The sequence below is a fragment of the Gigantopelta aegis genome, chromosome 6 (assembly GCF_016097555.1).
Source record: "Gigantopelta aegis isolate Gae_Host chromosome 6, Gae_host_genome, whole genome shotgun sequence".
In the NCBI taxonomy this organism is placed as follows: domain Eukaryota; kingdom Metazoa; phylum Mollusca; class Gastropoda; order Neomphalida; family Peltospiridae; genus Gigantopelta; species Gigantopelta aegis.
This window is the reverse complement of record NC_054704.1, coordinates 2,476,174-2,495,890: the sequence shown is the minus strand read 5'-3', so window position 1 is coordinate 2,495,890 and position 19,717 is coordinate 2,476,174. Positions and strand designations below refer to the sequence as shown.

At 35.3% G+C, this 19,717-nt stretch overlaps 1 protein-coding gene across 1 annotated transcript in view; it reads left to right on the top strand.

The window, feature by feature from the left end:
- The window catches only part of LOC121376513 (cholinesterase-like), a 26,165-nt gene extending 9,158 nt beyond the window's left edge, over positions 1-17,007 (top strand). Inside the window, exons 7-11 of the mRNA XM_041504408.1 lie at positions 3,730-3,819; positions 7,711-7,773; positions 8,191-8,340; positions 9,197-9,332; positions 16,803-17,007. Coding sequence (XP_041360342.1) covers positions 3,730-3,819; positions 7,711-7,773; positions 8,191-8,340; positions 9,197-9,332; positions 16,803-17,007 — 644 coding nt within the window. The remainder of the gene's footprint in view (positions 1-3,729; positions 3,820-7,710; positions 7,774-8,190; positions 8,341-9,196; positions 9,333-16,802) is intronic.
- Positions 17,008-19,717: the final 2,710 nt, after the last annotated feature.

The window sequence follows — 19,717 nt, the reverse complement described above, 5'->3', positions numbered from 1 at the left end:
TACTATCTATCAACCGAATGTAAACTTAAATTTTTGGACTCAATGGTTCTGCCAGTTTTATTATATGGATGCGAAATATGGGGGTATGAAAAAGTTGATATATTTAATTCTGTACAAATAAACTTTTTAAGACACATCATACCTGTTACGAACGCAACACCAATATTTATGCTTTATGGAGAGTTAGGGAGAAGGCCTGCCGAGTTAACTATATATAGAAGAATGGTATGTTACTGGGCGCGACTGATAGGAAAACAATCAAAATTGTCTACTCTTTTATACAAAATTATGTTAAATGACCACCTTACTAACGGAACGAACTATAACTGGATTAAAGGGACATTTCCGAGTTTGCTGCAATTTTAAAGATGTTATCGACTAACAGAGACTTTTTAACGATTGTAATTGCATATCTAAATATTTTTACTCATAAAATATTAGTGGCTGTATATTAAACGTGTTTCTGGTCGTTCTAATATTTGTACAGGGTTAAATTTTATTTTATTTCTTAAAATAATTGTTTTTCGTTTAAAAACAAAATCCAATTTGGGCTTCTTACAAATATTAAGACAACCAGAAACACATTAAATATACAGACAATGATATTCTAAACAAGAAAATATATTTAATAAGTAAGTTTACTCGTAGAAATATGTTATTAGTCGGAAACATCTTACAATGCAGCAAACTCAGGAATTTCCCTTTAATACTGTTAAAACGCACTGAATAACTTGGGAATGGGTGATATCTGGATAAGACAATCTTTCATATCAGTAAATTGTCTGTCACAACAAATTAAACAAAGACAATGCGATCAGTATTTACAAACATGGAAAAATAACATATCACTGTTATCAAGACGCAACACTTACCGATTATACAAAGAACAACTATTTTTCGAAAGCTATATTAAAGATACATTTGGACAACAATCTGTGATGGGATCCTTTCGATTCCATCCAGAACTTATTTTACAGTTTCTACTTTTACTGACTTTTATTCTAAATTTTAATTTTACCTATCTGTGATATTTCTATTTTAGCACAGTTCTTTACATTGTGTTATTCAAGTCTTGAATTTTTATATTGATGTTGCTCATCACTTTAGTTTTGCATTTACTATAGCTTGACACCCAATAGCCGATGTATTTTTCGTGCTGGGATGTCGTTAAACATTCATTCATTTATTCATTCCATTTGATATATAGAGGATATTATATGAGTGTCCATGACAGACGATGTTTACGACACAAGTGCTTAAATTATCATATTTCCTGAGCGAGAGCGAGGGAAATGTGATAATTTAGGCACGAGTGTCGTAAACATCGTCTGTCATGGACACGAATGTAATATTCTGTTTATTACCGTAGAACTGTACTGCTAAATGAACATTCCAGTCATTGTTTACAAAATAACGTTTCCTTAACGGCGGAGTAATGTTTGTTCATTACTGTCTTGAAAAACCAAATCACAACCGGTTCTAAAGTGACGTCATATTTATACGCCCATATGTGTGTATGTGTGTGTATATATATATATATATATATATATATATATATATATATATATGTGTGTGTGTGTGTGTGTGTGTGTGTGTGTACGTGTGTGTGTGTGTGTAATTAAGCTACTTATACATGTGTGTATGTATATATATATATATATATATATATATATATATATATATATATATATATATATATATATATATATAGGGGCGTAGAAATTTAAAGAAAAAGAGTTTTAGACTATTAACTACTCAGTTGCCCCCAAACAAAAACTCCTAGCTCTATATATATATATATATATATATATATATATATATATATCAGTGCCTGGAATTTCCAGTAATCTTACAAATTGCCTGGAAAATGAACCCCTTTATTTGACAGAATGACTGAAATTAGTCAGATGAAAGAAAAGATAATGTATATCTTTATGACTTATTTATTTAGTATGAAAGACGAGTTGACGTGAGAGTTCACTATAATCACGCATTGTTTTAAGTCACTGACATTCGTTTGATGTAGTAAACACCACATATAATATAACAATAGTAACTGAAGATTAGAGATATACCTTTGATATGTACATAGTATGAAAGACAAGAAAGATAAATATATTTCTTATAAAAATAATTAAAATAAATAAAATCATAGTAACAAAAATAATGATCTTAGTTTATTTTCATAAATACTTTTGTCAAAGTAACTAATCAGAAAAAAAGACACAAAGAAAATATGCAGTAAAATGTTAGTTCTTGTTGGGACAAGTAAGACTTGAGTAGTGTTGCACTTTAGTTCGGCTTTGAAACAGGTGCACTTTTTTACTTGCATTGCTTGCCATTTTGCGCAAAATTACACTTGGTAAAACCTTGCCCACCACACATTGATTCCTCTTGGACAGCATGCCGTAGGCCTATTTCTTTGTTGGTTGTCATATTGTTGATGCTGTACAGCCGCTGCGCACACAAGTCCTACTATAACGTCCTTTTATTAACACCGACACGAACTGCAACTCGGTACAAGTCATGTTCATTCCTGTTCAGGATCACCACCCCCCCCCCCCACCCCCCACCACCCCATCAGATTTCGAGGATCACATTTACCGCGGTCTACTAGAGGGATTTGCATAGTCACGTTATCTCCAGAATTACCAGCAACATTATCTAGTCGACTTCGTTTAACTATTCTTTCTGTGTGTGCCATGTTGTCAGGAGAATTTACTGCAGTGGAATCAGAAGGTATTAGTGCATCTTTGAGGTCATCTTCAGACACAAGTCGTTCTAGGATTTCACTTGGAAGGGATGCTGAACGTAGTCCAACTCATGCATCACACCCGAAAAGGGCCTTGAATGGCGATTGTTTTATTCCAGAATGGTAACTGTTGTTTTTCTGAAACTGTACAAAGCGAAGTCTAGTTGGCCAAATCTGTTGTCGTCGTCACCTAACCGCGCAATTGACATGCCCTTAACATCGCAGTTGAGCCGTTCAACTCATCCCTGACCTTGCGGATGTCTAGGTTTACCATGAACCATAATATATTAACAAGATATTTTGTCTTTATTGCGTTTCATCCTGTGTAAATAAATCATTAAAAATATATATTATTTTTATTTTATTTCATCTGACTCATTTCAGTCAATTTGCCAAATAAAGGGGCTCATGTTCCAGGTAATTTGTGAAATGACTGGACATTCCAGGCACTTGTTAAATTGACTCAGTGAATCAGACAATTTATAAATTTACTGAAAATGTCTGGCATTTTACACAAATTGCCTGATTTTGGACATTGACTATAACATATATATATATATATATATATATATATATATATATATATATATATATATACAGATGGAAAGAAATAAGGGAACACATCAAATTGTAGACCATATTTAATTCACAACTGGCGTAGTAATGTCTGCATTTCATACCAAGTTGTAATGTGGGATTGAATGTCTGTAGTGTTGAATGTGCTGCCTATATATGTTCTCGGTCAACTTCTAACAATATCAACTGATTTTTGATGCAGTCATTATTTCGTGTTGCTATCTGTGTGATCCTATATTTCTTTCCATCAGTATATATATATAATCTTACCCAGCACATGGAATACTTAAATATGCAAACGACCACACCGAACCATGGGATACAAATCATTACAACCATTAAAGAAGGTACCAATACCAGATGATCCCTGGTTGATAATAGAATCATATTTCGTGTTTCAGTCAAAGTCGATGTCACCGAATTAACGGTAAATAAAGTGAAAAGAGGAATTTTTGAAGGGGTAGTTCCAGAGTTTTCTCCAGAATTAATCGGTAAGTAGGGCAGGATATGTTCAATTTTCGCGAACACCTGATATCACCATTGTTATGACAGTGATTCATGAGTGCATGCCATGACAGCTGTACTTATTCTAATCAGCTCTGTCCGATGTTTGTTTTGATTTAATAAACTAGTCTTGGAGTGGCAGTCCTTTTTCAGGTGTAAAGGATTTCCTCTGGAGTAGCTGCCCTCCTATTGACGAGGCACTAGATAGAGATTCATGGAATCACCCACTATATTAAATATTAATTTCAATTCGACTCTGCATTGTGCAGAGATACGGCTCTGATCATATATTATGGTTTTGTCGGTCAGATTAAGTGTATGTTGCGTTACACAGTTTATTTGGTGTGAAATGCTTTAAATCATCAGCGTACGTCTTCCTGAATGTGTCAAAGAGCCAGACATCAGTGTCCACAGTCTGAACAGTGCCAGCCAGTGGCTCGCTGACACCACTTAATCGTCGAGTCACAATCATTATGTTTTAAATAATGATTCAGTATGTGCCTGCACAAGCTGCGGATAAAACAATTTATCCTTTAACTTACCCATGATATCCATGTCATAAACCCATGTGGTAGTTTTAGTGTATGAACTCGATTAATAATGGTATGCAAATGTGCAAAGTCTCTAGGTAATGTGTTGCTGTGGATGGGTCATTTGCTTACTAGCAAGCAAGACCTGTATGCCTGAGCGTAACGTTTTCAAAGATTTAGTTAAAATGCGTGACGTCAAACTAATTTGTGCTAATCGTGATGACGTCATATTACCGATGGCGGTGACTTTAGTACTGTGATTTACTAAATATTTAACTAAAATGTTAGTTTAGAAGTGTTATAGGATAAATAGAATTCGCTACTCGTGGTTTTTTAATATGTAAAATATCAACCTCGTCTAGTTAATAGGTATTTGTCTGGGCAGAGCCTCGACAAATACCGATTAAAATGACTCGTTTGATATTTTTCATATTAAAAAATACTCGTGACGAATCCTCTATATATTATTCAGTACATATTAAGATAGCAGAGTGAACAAAATACTCTCTCAACAAAAATAAAACGTATATTTATTACAGGGACATTCCTGAGTTTGCTGCATTGTAAGATGTTTCCGACTAATAAAATATTTCTACGATTAAACTTGCATATTAAATATATTTTCTTGTTTAGAATATCAGTGTCTGTATATTCAATCTGTTTCTGGTCGTCTTAATATTTGTAAGAAATCCAAACTGGATTTTGGCTTCAAATAATTTCGTACGTACGAAAAAATTATATTTTATATTTTAAAAATTTAATTAAATTTAACCTAGTACAAATATTAGAACAATCAGAAACACGTTTAATATACAGCCACTAATATTTTATGCAGAAATATATTTGATATGTAATTACAATCGTTAAAAGGTCTCTGTTAGTCGATAACATCTTAAAAATTGCAACAAACTCAGGAATGTCCCTTTAACTATCAAGCTGCAGATAAAACAATTTATTGTTCAGTACATACACATTTGTCTATACATCTGAATACAATCGAATGGCCATTTGGCAAAATAGTCTCTCGCCTATAGGACAGCCACTCCTTTACTGTAGATTTCTATCTTAATCACTGCCATTCGCATACTAGTTTACAAAATGGAAAGTAGCACCAGGCAGAGCTCATTAGAATAAGTACAGCTGTGATGACATGCACTGAATCACTGTCATAACAGGGATGATATCAGGTGTTCGCGAAAAAGTAACACCCGTCATGAGTACTGTCACTACAGCTGTCAAGTCTGTCACTTCATCTAAGACAATTACAAAATGAGAGTTTCAAAATATGGAATAGCATCAATCATAATTTTGGTCAGTCATGCATCATATTTAGTAGATATAGCCTCCAAATGTCTACCATAAAACGTTTTGAATACCCTTAGAAATGCATGGACATCATAACTCTGATGGAATAACTTTGTACCAGAATAATATTGCATTGTTTCAAATCTACATGCATTGAGCATGCCCTAAGGTATCTAAGAAGTTGTGATATGTTGACAGCATATGCTGGAGCAGAATGTATATAAGACTCGACATAAAGAGAACATTTACTATTAGAAAATTGAAGTAATTACATACAGCTTAGTTTGAAGACCAGTGTCGCTTTGAATATCTATGCAGAGATCGAGGAAGGAAACTGATTTAATACTTTCAGATGTTTCTTTTATTTATAACTCTTGTGGGTAAATCAATAGAAGGTAATCTGTTATCCTGCTGTTATTGAATGATATAAGATCATCAACATAGCGGAAAGAAAAGTTAAACGTTTTAGCCAGATCCCTTTGTTTTGATTTAACCGGATTGGTCAGAAATTGTTTTTCATGAGCATAGAGAAACAAATCGGCGAGTAGTAGAGCACAGTTAGTGGCCATGGGAATTTCTATGAACTGTCTATATGTCCTGTCACTACATGTGACATATATGTTGTCAATGATGAAGTCTAACATATCCATCCGCGTTCTATGGCATCTATTGTTTTAATTCTATTGATAGAGTTTGGTTTCATGATCTGGGGCAGGGAAATTGTTACGGGGTGGAATGGACAGAGTGGAATTCACTGGGGGAATCCTGTACATTAGAAATATTAACGAATTAAGCTGGGCCATACAAAACGCTAATATTTCATGACGCTAAATTTAGACAGAAATACATCACACTGTTCCGAAAAACATTTGTGTGATCGTTTTGTCGGCGATTTATTGAACATACAACAATGGCTATTAATTATTTGTTTTACGTATAGCAAACAACAATAGTTGGTTAGCATTTACATTACTGCAAGTTTCTCCTAAATTTACATTGTCTGTAAATATATATAAAGTATTCTTTCAGCTGATCCTACAACTTATGCTTAATTTTGTTAATATGCGGACTATGCCAATTGTTTATGATGCTAATATGTCACTTATTTTGGATTTCGCTAAATTTTAAAGGGACATTCCTGAGTTTGCTGCAATTGTAAAGATGCTATCGACTAACAGAGACTTTTTAACGAATGTAATTACATATCAAATATATTTTTCTGCATAAAATAATGCGGCTGTATATTAAACGTGTTTCTGATCGTTCTGATATTTGTATTAGGTTAAATTTCATTTTATTTCCTAAAATGTTTGTTTTTTTCGTACGTACGACATTATTTGAAGACAAAATCCATTTTGGGCTTCTTACAAATATTAAAGGGACATTCCTGAGTTTGCTGTAATTTTTAAGATGTTATCGACTAACAGAGATCTTTTAACGATTGTAATTACATATCAAATATATTTCTGCATAAAATATTAGTGGCTGTATATTAAACGTGTTTCTGATGGTTCTAATATTTGTACTAGGTTAAATTTAATTTAATTTTTAAAATATAAAATATAATTTTTTTGTACGTACGAAATTATTTGAAGCCAAAATCCAGTTTGGGCTTCTTACAAATATTAAGACAACCAGAAACACATTGAATATACAGACATTGATATTTTAAACAAGAAAATATATTTAATATGTAAGTTTAATCATAGAAATATTTTATTAGTCGGAAACATCTTACAATGTAGCAAACTCAGGAATGTCCCTTTAAGATAATCTATTATAACTTACATCCGGGAGTGGAATGTCCTACAATTTACCTTGACATCATCAGAAGCCGACTTTGTAGTTCGTTCAACAGTTTAGAATAGTACGACACATCAATCAGTACTCCGACAGTAAGTGAAGATTAATGGGGTGGTAAACCAAATACACTTTTCTTGAACAATCGTGAAGATTAATGGGGTGGTAAACCAAATACACTTTTCTTCAACAATCGTGAATTCAAAGCGTCATATTTGAATCCTGTTTTATTTGTCATTTCAGATTTAGTTTTAAAAGTATATAAACCTTGGTCTGATCCAACAAACGAAACTGCAAACATCGTGGGTTTGTACAGTGTGAGTGACTCGCATTCGTAATCTACTTTTAGTTTCACTTAATGTTTTGTATTTACCGTACTTTCACACCCAATAGTCGATGCATTTTTGTGCTGGAGTGTCGGTAAAACATATAGTCTAGTCTAGTCTAGTCTAGTCCTAGTCTAGTTCTACGTAATGCTGTGTCACGATTCAAATCCATGTAATATTCTGCTCTGTGGCTCAAGTGAGACGGGAAGGCACAGCATTTTGCTCTATTGTTAAGAATATCAGTCTCTGACAAACATCGGTTCAAATAAATATAACTGCAACCCAAGACTTGAATTTACTACTAGATATTTCCAAGACAGATAATTATAAATGACTAACTTTTGATTTTTATTATGAAAAGTTCTAATCATTTAAGTATTAGTCTGTTTAATTCTAGTTTGTCCTATTTTGTTTCCGATCATGAGTGACTCTTTATTTGTTGCGCCAGCTGTAGACTTCGCCAGTCGGATTTCTAAGAGAAACAGAAATACTTATTTTTACATATTCGAGTACCAGTCGCCGGTTTCTCCACCGCCATCTTGGTTAGGTTAGTATTGGAATAATCTTCACTCAAGTGCGAGTGTGTAGTAGATTCAAGTAATCATCATTCAAGTACCAGTCGCCGGTTTCTCCACCGCCATCTTGGTTAGGTTAGTATTGGCATAATCTTCACTCAAGTGCGAGTGTGTAGTAGATTCAAGTAATCATTATTCAAGTAATTCTACCGGCCAAGGTGGCGTCGTGGTAGGCCATCGGCCTACAGGCTGGTAGGTACTGGGTTCGGATGCCAGTCGAAGCATGGGATTTTTAATCCAGATACCCGACTCCAAACCCTGAGTGAGTGCTCCGCAAGGCTCAATGGGTAGGTGTAAACCACTTGCACCGACCAGTGATCCATAACTGGTTCAACAAAGGCCATGGTTTGTGCTATCCTGCCTGTGGGAAGCGCAAATAAAAGATCCCTTGCTGCTAATCGGAAGAGTAGCCCATGTAGTGGCGACAGCGGGTTTCCTCTCAAAATCTGTGTGGTCCTTAACCATATGCCTGATGCCATATAACCGTAAATAAAATGTGTTGAGTGCGTCGTTAAATAAAACATTTCTTTCTTTCTTTCAAGTAATTCTAATTCAAGTAGCTCTCAGTCAAGAAACCCTCCTTCAAGAAATCCACATTCAACTAATCCTCAAGCAAGCCACATTCAAGTAAAAGCATCCAGTATATTTAATCAGTAACGTGGAAAAGAGCTAAGTTAATATTTTAATCACTATATTTATTATTGTAATCAGTGGTGATGTTTACAGGACTATTAACTGATACATAATTTTACTGAATAAAGATTTTGCCAGCGAATCGCTGTAAAGAGATAAAACTGATAATTACACAGATAGTTTCCACTGTTACAGGAGTCCCTCACGGGCGCGACCTCTTCTACCTGTTCGGCTGTCCGTTCACGGGACACCCTCTTTACAACTACACCGACGACGACCGCCGTGTCAGTCGCATCGTCATCGACATGTGGAGCAATTTCATTAAACATGGGTACGAAACTAATTAATTTATTTATTAAATGTGTACGAAACTAATTAAGTAACTTTGTTAAACATTGGTATGAAACTAATTACGAAAGTAATCAATTAATTTCATTAAACATGGGTACGAATGTAATTAATTAACTTTCATTAAACATGGTGTGAAAGTAATTAATTAACTTTATTAAACATGGGTACGAAATTAAGTATTTAACTTTGTTAAATATGGGTATGAAACTAATTAATTAACTTCATTGAGCATGACTACGAAAGTAATTAATTAACTTCATGAAACATGGGTACGAAACTAATTAGTTAACTGTAGTAAGTATGGTTACGAAATTAATTAATTAACTCCATTAAACATGACCCCTGCGTGTGCTGTAACCTCACCGTGGTGCAGGGGTGAAACATTCTCTTTGAGAATGGCCAATACAGCACAAAATTGAAGTTTTGAGTAAGATTCAGTATCCGTAAAATTCTGTGATATTTGTGTTTTTGCACAGTTCTTTACACTGTTTTTGTTTAAGTCTTGAATTTTTATATTGATGTTGATCATCACTTTATTTATTTGCATTACCATAGTTTGACACCCAATAGCCGATGTATTTTTCGTGATGGGGTGTCGTTAAACATTCATTCATTCCATTAAACATGAGAACAAAATTAATTAATTACCTTTATTAAACATGGGTAGGAAATTAATTAACATAACATTTGTAGGATTCTAATTAATTAACTTTATTAAACCTGAGTATTAAATTAAATAACTTTATTAAACATTGGTACAAAATTAATTAGTTAACTTTATTAAACATAGTTCCAAAACTACTTAAGTTTACTGAACATGGGTACGGAACTATTAATCAATTTTATTAAACATCTGTATGAAACTAATTAATTTGATTAAACATGGGTGCAAAACTATTTAATTATCTTTATTAAACATCAGTACGAAATTAATTAGTTAACTTTGTTAAACATAGGTCCAAAACTAGTTAACTTTGTCAAACATGAGCATGAAATTAATTAACAACTTTGTTAAAAATGGGTTTTACATTAATTACTAACTGTGTTACTAGACTATTACGAACTGTGTTATAATGGACAGTGTTACACGTGTATCGTATTGAAAATGTGCCCCAAATGGAAAAGGGGTGAAAGGAGGAATCTTAAATTTACAACCAAAAACAAAAAAACATTATTAATTGGTCAAATATTTTATAATTAATAGTCAAAAATAAATGTGTTTGCCTAAAGCAAACTGTATATTACTACATGTTGCCTGATCGGGAAGAAACCTTTATAGAGATGTGGCACAACTCCTTACTCCCGAACACTGTATATTACTACATGTTGCCTGATCGGGAAGAAACCTTTATAGAGATGTGGCACAACTCCTTACTCCCGAACACTGTATATTACTACATGTTGCCTGATGGGGAGGAAACCTTTATAGAGATGTGGCACAACTCCTTACTCCCGAACACTGTATATTACTAAATGTTGCCTGATGGGGAGGAAACCTTTATAGAGATGTGGCACAACTCCTTACTCCCGAACACTGTATATTACTACATGTTGCCTGATGGGAGGAAACCTTTATAGAGATGTGGCACAACTCCTTACTCCCGAACACTGTATGACTCGACCAGTACGGACTACTCCAACAGTCAACAACCTGCAAATAGTTGTTTTGGGTTAAAAAGATGACACTTTTATGTTTTTAATATATTAAACAAGAACTAACTTGTATTAATACAGAAAAAAGGGCTTTTGTTATTTACAAATATCTTTCTTTTACTCTTCCTATCTTTTCTTTCGTATAATTCTTATGCAAGTATATATTTATATACTATTTATTTTATTTTATTTTATATATTTTTATTTAGTCTGTTGAAAATAATTTTGTCTATTGTCTTCCTTTTGCTTTTGTTTTTTTAGAATCCCATGGTATCTTATAAACCCAACTGTAGTGCTTGCTCACAATATACATCTCACAATATATTTACTAAAATTAAGCTTAAAGGGACATTCCTGAGTTTGCTGCATTGTAAGATGTTTCCGACTAATAAAATATTTCTACGATTAAATTACATATTAAATATATTTGTTTGTTTAGAATATCAGTGTCTGTATATTCAATGTGTTTCTGGTCGTCTTAATATTTGTAAGACGGCCAAACTGGATTGGGTCTTCAAAATAATATTTTAGGAAATAAAATGACATTTAACCTAGTACAAATATTAGAACGATCAGAAACACATTTAATATGCAGCCACTAATATTTTATGCAGAAATTACAATCGTTAAAAAGTCTCTGCTAGTCGATAACATCTTAAAAGTTGCAGCAAACTCGGGAATGTCCCTTTAACATCTAATGACGTAATCGTACATGGTATGTGTTTTTAGAGTAACAAATACTGTTCTCAAATTGTTGTACAGAATATTTATTGTGTTTTTGACATGTCTTTATCAGTTAAATGTACTATTAGTATAGTGTTTGAGCACTTATTTGTAAGGTAATGAATTAGGAGTTCCCAATCCTAACATTACCAATGTATTTTGGGACAATATTTTTGTTTTAAAAGAACCTGCAAGAATTAACACGTATTAACACCACTAGTAATAACTATAAACTCTATCGATACAATTCAAAGGCTGTAATATACATGTGCCCTTATGTCTGTCATATGGTTTCCCTTTCCAAGTTATAAACATTTAAAATAATAGTCGTATGAGTCCGGGGAATGTGTGGGGTAGGGGGTACTCAAACACTAGGGAATTGAATATTTTTAGATATGCAAAAACAAATGTTCCAATGTTAATGGATAATCAGACGTCTATCGGCATATCTGATAGGTGTCTGATCTACACTCGTTAATCGCTGACCGCTTACCGTATCTTGGGCTGAAGTATCCTACACGAACACGACTGATGTGCCCATGTTGCTGTACACATTGAGAATCCGGTACAATGTGCTAACTTTTAGAAGCTAATGTTATTACCTCAGAACGACATAATTTAACATTTAATTGTCTTCTGTTTCTCTTCATTGAACATTTTTGGGGAATAAAATCGAATCTTTGTTGTGGTAATGACTGCACGACTAGGAGTGGCAGTCCTCTTTGTGGCGGTCAGGATCCAATTTCACTAAACATCGTAAATCTACGACTGAAGAGCATTTCACAAAGAAGTGTAAACGTAAGTTACGAGTAAAGTTAGACGTAAATTTAAGAGTGCCGTCGACTACAACTAGTCGCACATGTAAATTGCTACATCAACTTCGATAATTCATAAATAGGTAACACTTTTGGTTTTTGTAAAGTGTTTAACAAGTTAACTCCCTTTATTAATCCAGTGATAGCCAGTTTTGTTACCTGTGTCATTTGATCCACTCAGGGCGATATTTAGCTCAGTCGGTTGAGTGCTCGCTTGAGGTGCCAGCGTCACAGAATCGAACCACCTCGGTGGCTCCATTCAGCTGATGTGTTTTTCTTCTGGTTCCAAACAGTGCATTACAGCTGGTCAAAGGCCGTGGTATGTGCTTTCCTGTCTGTGGGAAAGCGGATATAAAAGATCCCTTGCTGCATTAGGAAAAAAATGTAGCGGGTTTCCTCTAACAAATACTTGTCAGAATTACCAAATGTTTGTCATCGAATAGCCAATGAATAATAAATCAATGTGTTTTAGTGGTGTCGTTAAACAAAAACAACTTTTTTTAATCCACTCACTTTTTTTTCTTTTTTTTTCAAATAGGCTGATAGCGTTCAATTAAGACGAGTCTGCATATTTTCTGATATATGCAAATATATGCAGCAACAAACCAGACGATATTTTCCCCCAGTACCTATCTCGTGTACCAGCTCCCATTAAACGCAGGGCCGTACCGTGGTCTGGACATGGGGGTGTGGTAAACTGTCCTGAAAACGCGTCTCTTCTCGTCTTCATTACGAATATATGTGGATCCCTTCCGGACCTCGGCTCATTTGCCTTGCACAAACTCAACTTGCTCCTTTTACAATTCTGTGACGCCCCTCTCCCCTTTACAAATATCTAGATTCGCCTCTGCTATCAAACGTATTTTTTTTAAACTTATATTTGACGAACTGTGCAATGTTTTACTTTAATCTTTTTCAAATTCAACTTAATATTTTCTCTACAATTTAGAAATAATATATACATCCATACACAAATGATTGCCTGCTCAACTGACTATTATTTTGATAGGGGTGAAAGGTTGTCTAGACAAAAAAACAACCCCACAAAATACACCCAAACAGTGGCGTAGCGTGGGCGGGGCCACCGGGGCGGTTGCCCTGGGCGTAAAATTCTTTACTGGTGGAAGGGACTCGGGGAGTGCTAACGGTCCACTGGTTAGGGGGCGCAATACTTGGCTTGCCGGGGGCGCAATACTTGGCTTGCCCCGGGCGCTGGCAACCCACGCTACGCCACTACAGCCAAACATCATCTTGCATTTTGCCTACACAGATAATAAACTCGTTCATGACGTAGGAACATTTTAGTTGCGGATCCAGGGGGTGGACATGACTTCTTTTTGTTATGTATGCAGAGCCTTTTTGCAGTATATTTACTACTTTGTTGGAAACCACGAATTGAAATCACCATTAAAAAAATGTGGGTTTTTTTTTAAAATGCATATCGACTTGCCCCCCCCCCCCCCCCCACTTGTGAGCCTTTTTTCACATTAATGTTTACCATTGTAATCAAAATCTGATATAGAGTTACCCGATCCATCAGTTCCCCCCCCCCCCCCTCAAAGCAAATATAGGGAATTGACCCATAATATAGTGTTTTTAACTACATAAGTTAACATTGTCGCCTATAGGATTTTATTTGGTACAGTACAACCATGTGTTGGTATACCGGAAACGGTGGTTTCCAAACTTTATCAAGTTTATTCGTTCTTTCTTTTAAAAGTTATAAGTTTGTTTTGTTTAACGACAGTACTAGAGCACATTTATTTATTAATAATCGGCTTTAGATGTCAAATTTCTGCTAAATGAGTTGCAAAAGAAATAGGGGTGCAACGATACGGTCAACACCGTATTGCGATATATTGCGATATAAGAAACTGTATTGCAATATGTATTGCAATACAGTTGATATTATTTAAATTTAATATTTATGGGGTTGGGTTTTTTTTAATGAAAACAGAAGGCATAATGTTTTAATGATCTTTATTAGTTTCAGTTGTCAGGCTAAATGTTTTAGGTCATATTTTTATTTTTTAACACAATACTAGTCTACTAGAACACTGGTGTGACGGTGCCAAACTATTTATAAATTGTCACATTCGGAAATCCTTACTATCGGACTTTTCCGTTGCTGCTCGCTTGACACGGAAATGTACGTATTGAGTCGCAATGTTTCAGCAGATCGACCGAAACAGAGCCGAGGTATTTTGAACGATCGGCCGAAGTATTCCGAGTTCAGTGAAAAACAGCGAAGTGTGATTCTCATTTGTTGGTTTATTTCTTTGAAGATGATAGCCGTAGTCGTATTCCAACGTAAATGAACAATGAATGATAATGTGTAAGTAACAAAACATTTATTTGTAATTATCGTTAAACACGTTTTGTTTAAAAGTTAAAACTAAGTATAACCGACCTATCACTTCGTATGCCAACAGGTAAGCCGACTACTCTTGATGTGATTGTTACATTTCCTGTCATCACCAATTAATAAAATGATGTGTTTTTTGTTTGTTTGTTTGTTTGCCTATTTCAAGACAAATAAGATACAAGGAAAAAAAATAGCGTATAAAAATCGCGATACGCAAAACTGTACCGCGGTTCGTATCGAGCTGATCAATTATCGCGGTATACCGGTACACCGGTTTATCGTTGCAGCACTAAAAAGAAAACAGACGTAGATTTACGTGCAAAGTAAGTTAGTAGTATTTCTACGACCGGCTTCGTGAAATGGAGTAAACGTACACGTAGACGTACGACAGGTGTAAGTTTTACACGTAAACGTAAATTTACGATGTTTAGTGAAATAGGCTCCTGAGGGATATTTTGTCCAGTAAGGATATCGTCGATAGTGGACGCCCTCCTTCCTATACACGAGGCACTAGATCGAGATTCAGGGAATCAACCAATATTTTACCAAATGCCCTTTGGACTCTCCATTGTGCCGAGATATGGTCTTGAACATGGATAAACATTTTGTCTTTCAGATTTGCGTTGTCCCCCAAAAAATGTATACGTTTTATAGACACTTTATATTTTCAATGATATCATTACAATTTTAATATTTTAAAAGCAGAAATAGTTGTAAGATAAACACAAGTAACACTTTTGTTCACTGGAATTATACGATTTTGCTTTGAAATAGATATTTTGTAATGTAATATCAGTCCCCTAATAAGCAGTCATTACCACAACAGAACCAAAGCATAATGTTAACATACTGATTTTAGACACGACCCTTTAACACAGGAAACAGAAGTAAACCAAAAATACAGTGTTGTCACTGGCGTTTTGAAAAAACAAAAATAATTCTATCATAACTTTTTGGTAATTAATCTTTAATGAACTCCACCTTCGTAGGGTAAAGGTTTTTTTTTCGTGGGTTTCGTCTTTACCGTGTAATATATTACAGAATATGAGTAGTTTGCCTTTGTTTTGCTTTGCTTGAGTATATTATTTACAAGTTTTAAAAATGCATTGGTGTCCATAATACACTTATACGGTCTTTTCTAAACGCTGAAATGTTACTAAACATCATTACCGCAACAGTGTTTTGTGGAAGGCAAAAAACGTTGTGATGACTGCATCATTGCAGGGATTCTTTATGTGTATCCCTATACGAAATGATTCGGGTGAATTACGAAGTATGCTAGAAACTAATTTCAATATAAAAGTTTATATAAAAACGTGATGGTATTATAGCCATAAAATCTGTTTATACTAGTATACAATCCAGAGTTTATTACTGCACATTTTCCCCTGTTTTTTAATGTTGAAATAGACCAACGAGTTCGCCTATTGTATAAATAGTCTCGGCCGATATTTTTAGAATTTGTATGCTCCCGAATAATGCTATAAAAGGCGAAGTGTAATTGGTCGATATTTAAATTATTATTTATAGATGAAATGTCACCTGGACATGTGAGTCCACCAATCTAATTAAAATTAGTTCCACTATTACAGGTGGATCTAACAGCAGCCATCATTCGTAATTCACACGAAACATATCGTATACCCTCAGGATAATTCGGAATGTTTTCAAATTATTTTTAAATCACTGGCATGATTCTGCAAGTAAGGTTTTGATTGGTGGACATGAGCTCCAACTAGCTGCTGTTAGATCCTCATGTAATAGTGGAGCTAATTTTAATTAGATTGGGGAGTCCACGCAATGCTGTTAGATCTACCGGTAGACCAGTAGAGCTAATTTTAATCAGATTGATGCAAAGGTGTGATTGATTCCATGATCAGGTGTTCGTCCTTAGGAGGACCGCCACTCTCCTAGGAGATCCGAAACACGAGTTTATGCCTCCTGTATCGCCTGGGGAGGACCGCCACTCTCCTAGGAGATCCGAAACACGAGTTTATGCCTCCTGTATCGCCTGGGGGAGGACCGCCACTCTCCTAGGAGATCCGAAACACGAGTTTATGCCTCATGTATCGCCTGGGGGAGGACCGCCACTCTCCTAGGAGATCCGAAACACGAGTTTATGCCTCCTGTATTGCCTGGACGAGGACTGCCATCCCCAAGACTAGCTTAGAAAAAAGCAAACTTGTAGAGCTCATTGGAATATATACAGCTGTGATGGCAAGCACTCATGTATCGCTGTAAAAAGATTGATGATATCAGGTATTCGCGAAATATAAACATACCCTGCCCCACCGATGACACCCGTCATGATTACAGCATACAACCATCAAATCTATAGCTGAAATGTTCAAGATTTTCATCAAAAAGATCAAAAAGGCATGTACATGGTCAAAATAGGGTATTATACCAGACATCGTTTTAGTCAGTGGTGCGTCATATCGTGAAAGAGAGCATATAGCGCAAACATGAAAACGACTAACCCACCATCTGTAAAATTCCCTTGCAGTATGACAGTTAATATGACGCATTCGCAATTGTAATGTGCCACATCAGATAAGGAAAACATTACGCTAACACAACGCATAAATCTTTGAATTAAAACAACACTAAAATTCTTTTTAGAAGTATATGTAAGTACATGTCTGTGGCTCGAGTTCTTGCATATAAAGTTATAAAGCACATATCGCCTGATATCAGAGCTAGGTAAAACAGTTGGCCTATATACAGCTTGATATCAGCGTACGTAAAACAGTTGACCTATGTCCTCGTGTGATGAAATCACCTGTAGCATAAGATAATCAACTTTCTGTTACCAAGATGAAAAGAAGCAAACAATATTAAATAACCCAAACGGATTTACTCACGTTCTTTCTGCAAGACGACAACAGCAGAAGAACTGCAGGAAGGAATGAAACTGTAACTCGCCAAAACATTAAATAACCTAAACGGATTTACTCACGTTCTTTCTGCAAGACGACAGCAGCAGAAGAACTGCAGGAAGGAATGAAACTGTAACTTGCCAAAACATTAAATAGCAAATCTTGACATATATCTTGTACAGATTGTACTTCGAATATATTTCTAAACATCAACATGCAAATAAAAGCAAGGTCTCTTATAACGTTTTTGTCATTTGCAACGTCTCTTTTGGGTACGACCACAAGATACCTGTCTATGTCCCAAACATGAAAACACCCAGTCCATTGAGAACAGCTTCTTGAAGATATTGTATGCAGTACTGATTCGAAACAGTACATGGATGGTGAATGCGATTCTTCAGCTGAAGTGATCCCAGAAGGCATAGACACCTACCATTTCATGTCCGATAATTCAATAACACAATACCGAAATAGCTACAATTTGTGTATGCTAGGAACACTGCTATGTATATGGAATAGTGCCAGAAAGGCAGATTTCTTGGATTTCTCAAATCAAACGGTAAGGGTGCTACAGAGGGCACAGATCGAGCTGTTCAACGAAAGGCAGACAGATTGGTTAAAGAAGGTAAACAAAACGATCAGTAGAATCGTTGTATCCACAACTCTCAGAGTCCGAGTCAAAGGTTAAATTATTGTTTTGTGTCAGCAGAAGATTTTAACAGAATTGATGTTCCTGAAGATGTCCCAGTGGTTAAAGGAACCATTTAAACACCCCAGATCGATGACAGATACACCAGCACTACTTAATATATGGAGCTGTAATGGTACTTCTCGGGAAAACAAAACATAACAATGATCACTCTGACTGCTTCAGGCTAAATGAGAACACAGTCTCATTCGCTTAGAGCAAAATATTGCCTCAAAGCATGCAAATCAGGAAATACACAGTGATCTACCAGTTGTCATAAACAGTCCGCCAATTGCCGTAGCTGCACAACTAGGTCACTGTGGTCTACCACGGTCGCCCATATCCTGGCATCGTGGACGACGTTGAAAGTTGTTCGTGAAAACCTGATATCTTCACTGTTTTGACAGTGATTCATTAGTGCAAGCGATCCTATCTGTATTTATTCCAACGAGCTCTGACTTGTGCTAGTTTTGATTTAGTAACCTGGTCTGGGAGTGACAGTCCTCTGTGGCGGTCAAGAATGATGTATTGTCTAGTGGAGGATGTCCTCTCAATCCCTAGTTTGTCAAATGTCCATTCAGCTCTGCATTGCGCAGATATGTTGTCTTGATTATGGATGGCGGTTTTGTCGTTTATATTCCATAATAGCAGATTGCTGTTGGTATGAACCTAAGAATGTATTGGTTCAGGGAGATTTGTTCAGTTACCACGACTTGGATTTGGACTGATTGACTGAATCGGTTCTATGAATAATGAATAATTACAAAACCTTTGTTAATTTCAGTATTTTTAATTTTTATTTCCTTGGAGGATATATACAGATTTGTTTGTCCATTGTTAGTTTCTTCTTTTCTTTTCTTCTTCTTTTTTTTTTTGGTTTTCCCATTTCATCCATTGCAGCAAGTGCACATGGCCACGGTATGTTGTGTCCTGTGAAATAGTTCATATATAATATCCATCGCTTTAAATTGAAAAGAGTAGCCCGTGTGGCAACAGCAGGTGTTGACGTGCATACCATGTTTGACACATACTAGCGGCTGAGGTGTGTCCTTAAATATTTATTTTGTCTTTTATGTTTGATACTTGACATGTGTAAATTAAGTTCAGGTAATTACCGAGTGTTTTGGTAAGCATATGTCACTTGTATTAAGATTTTACTTATATTTTAACCCTTAACACAAGTTAACAGATAACATGACATAAAGTTGGCATGAAATTCAAAAATGACCATTTCATATACTG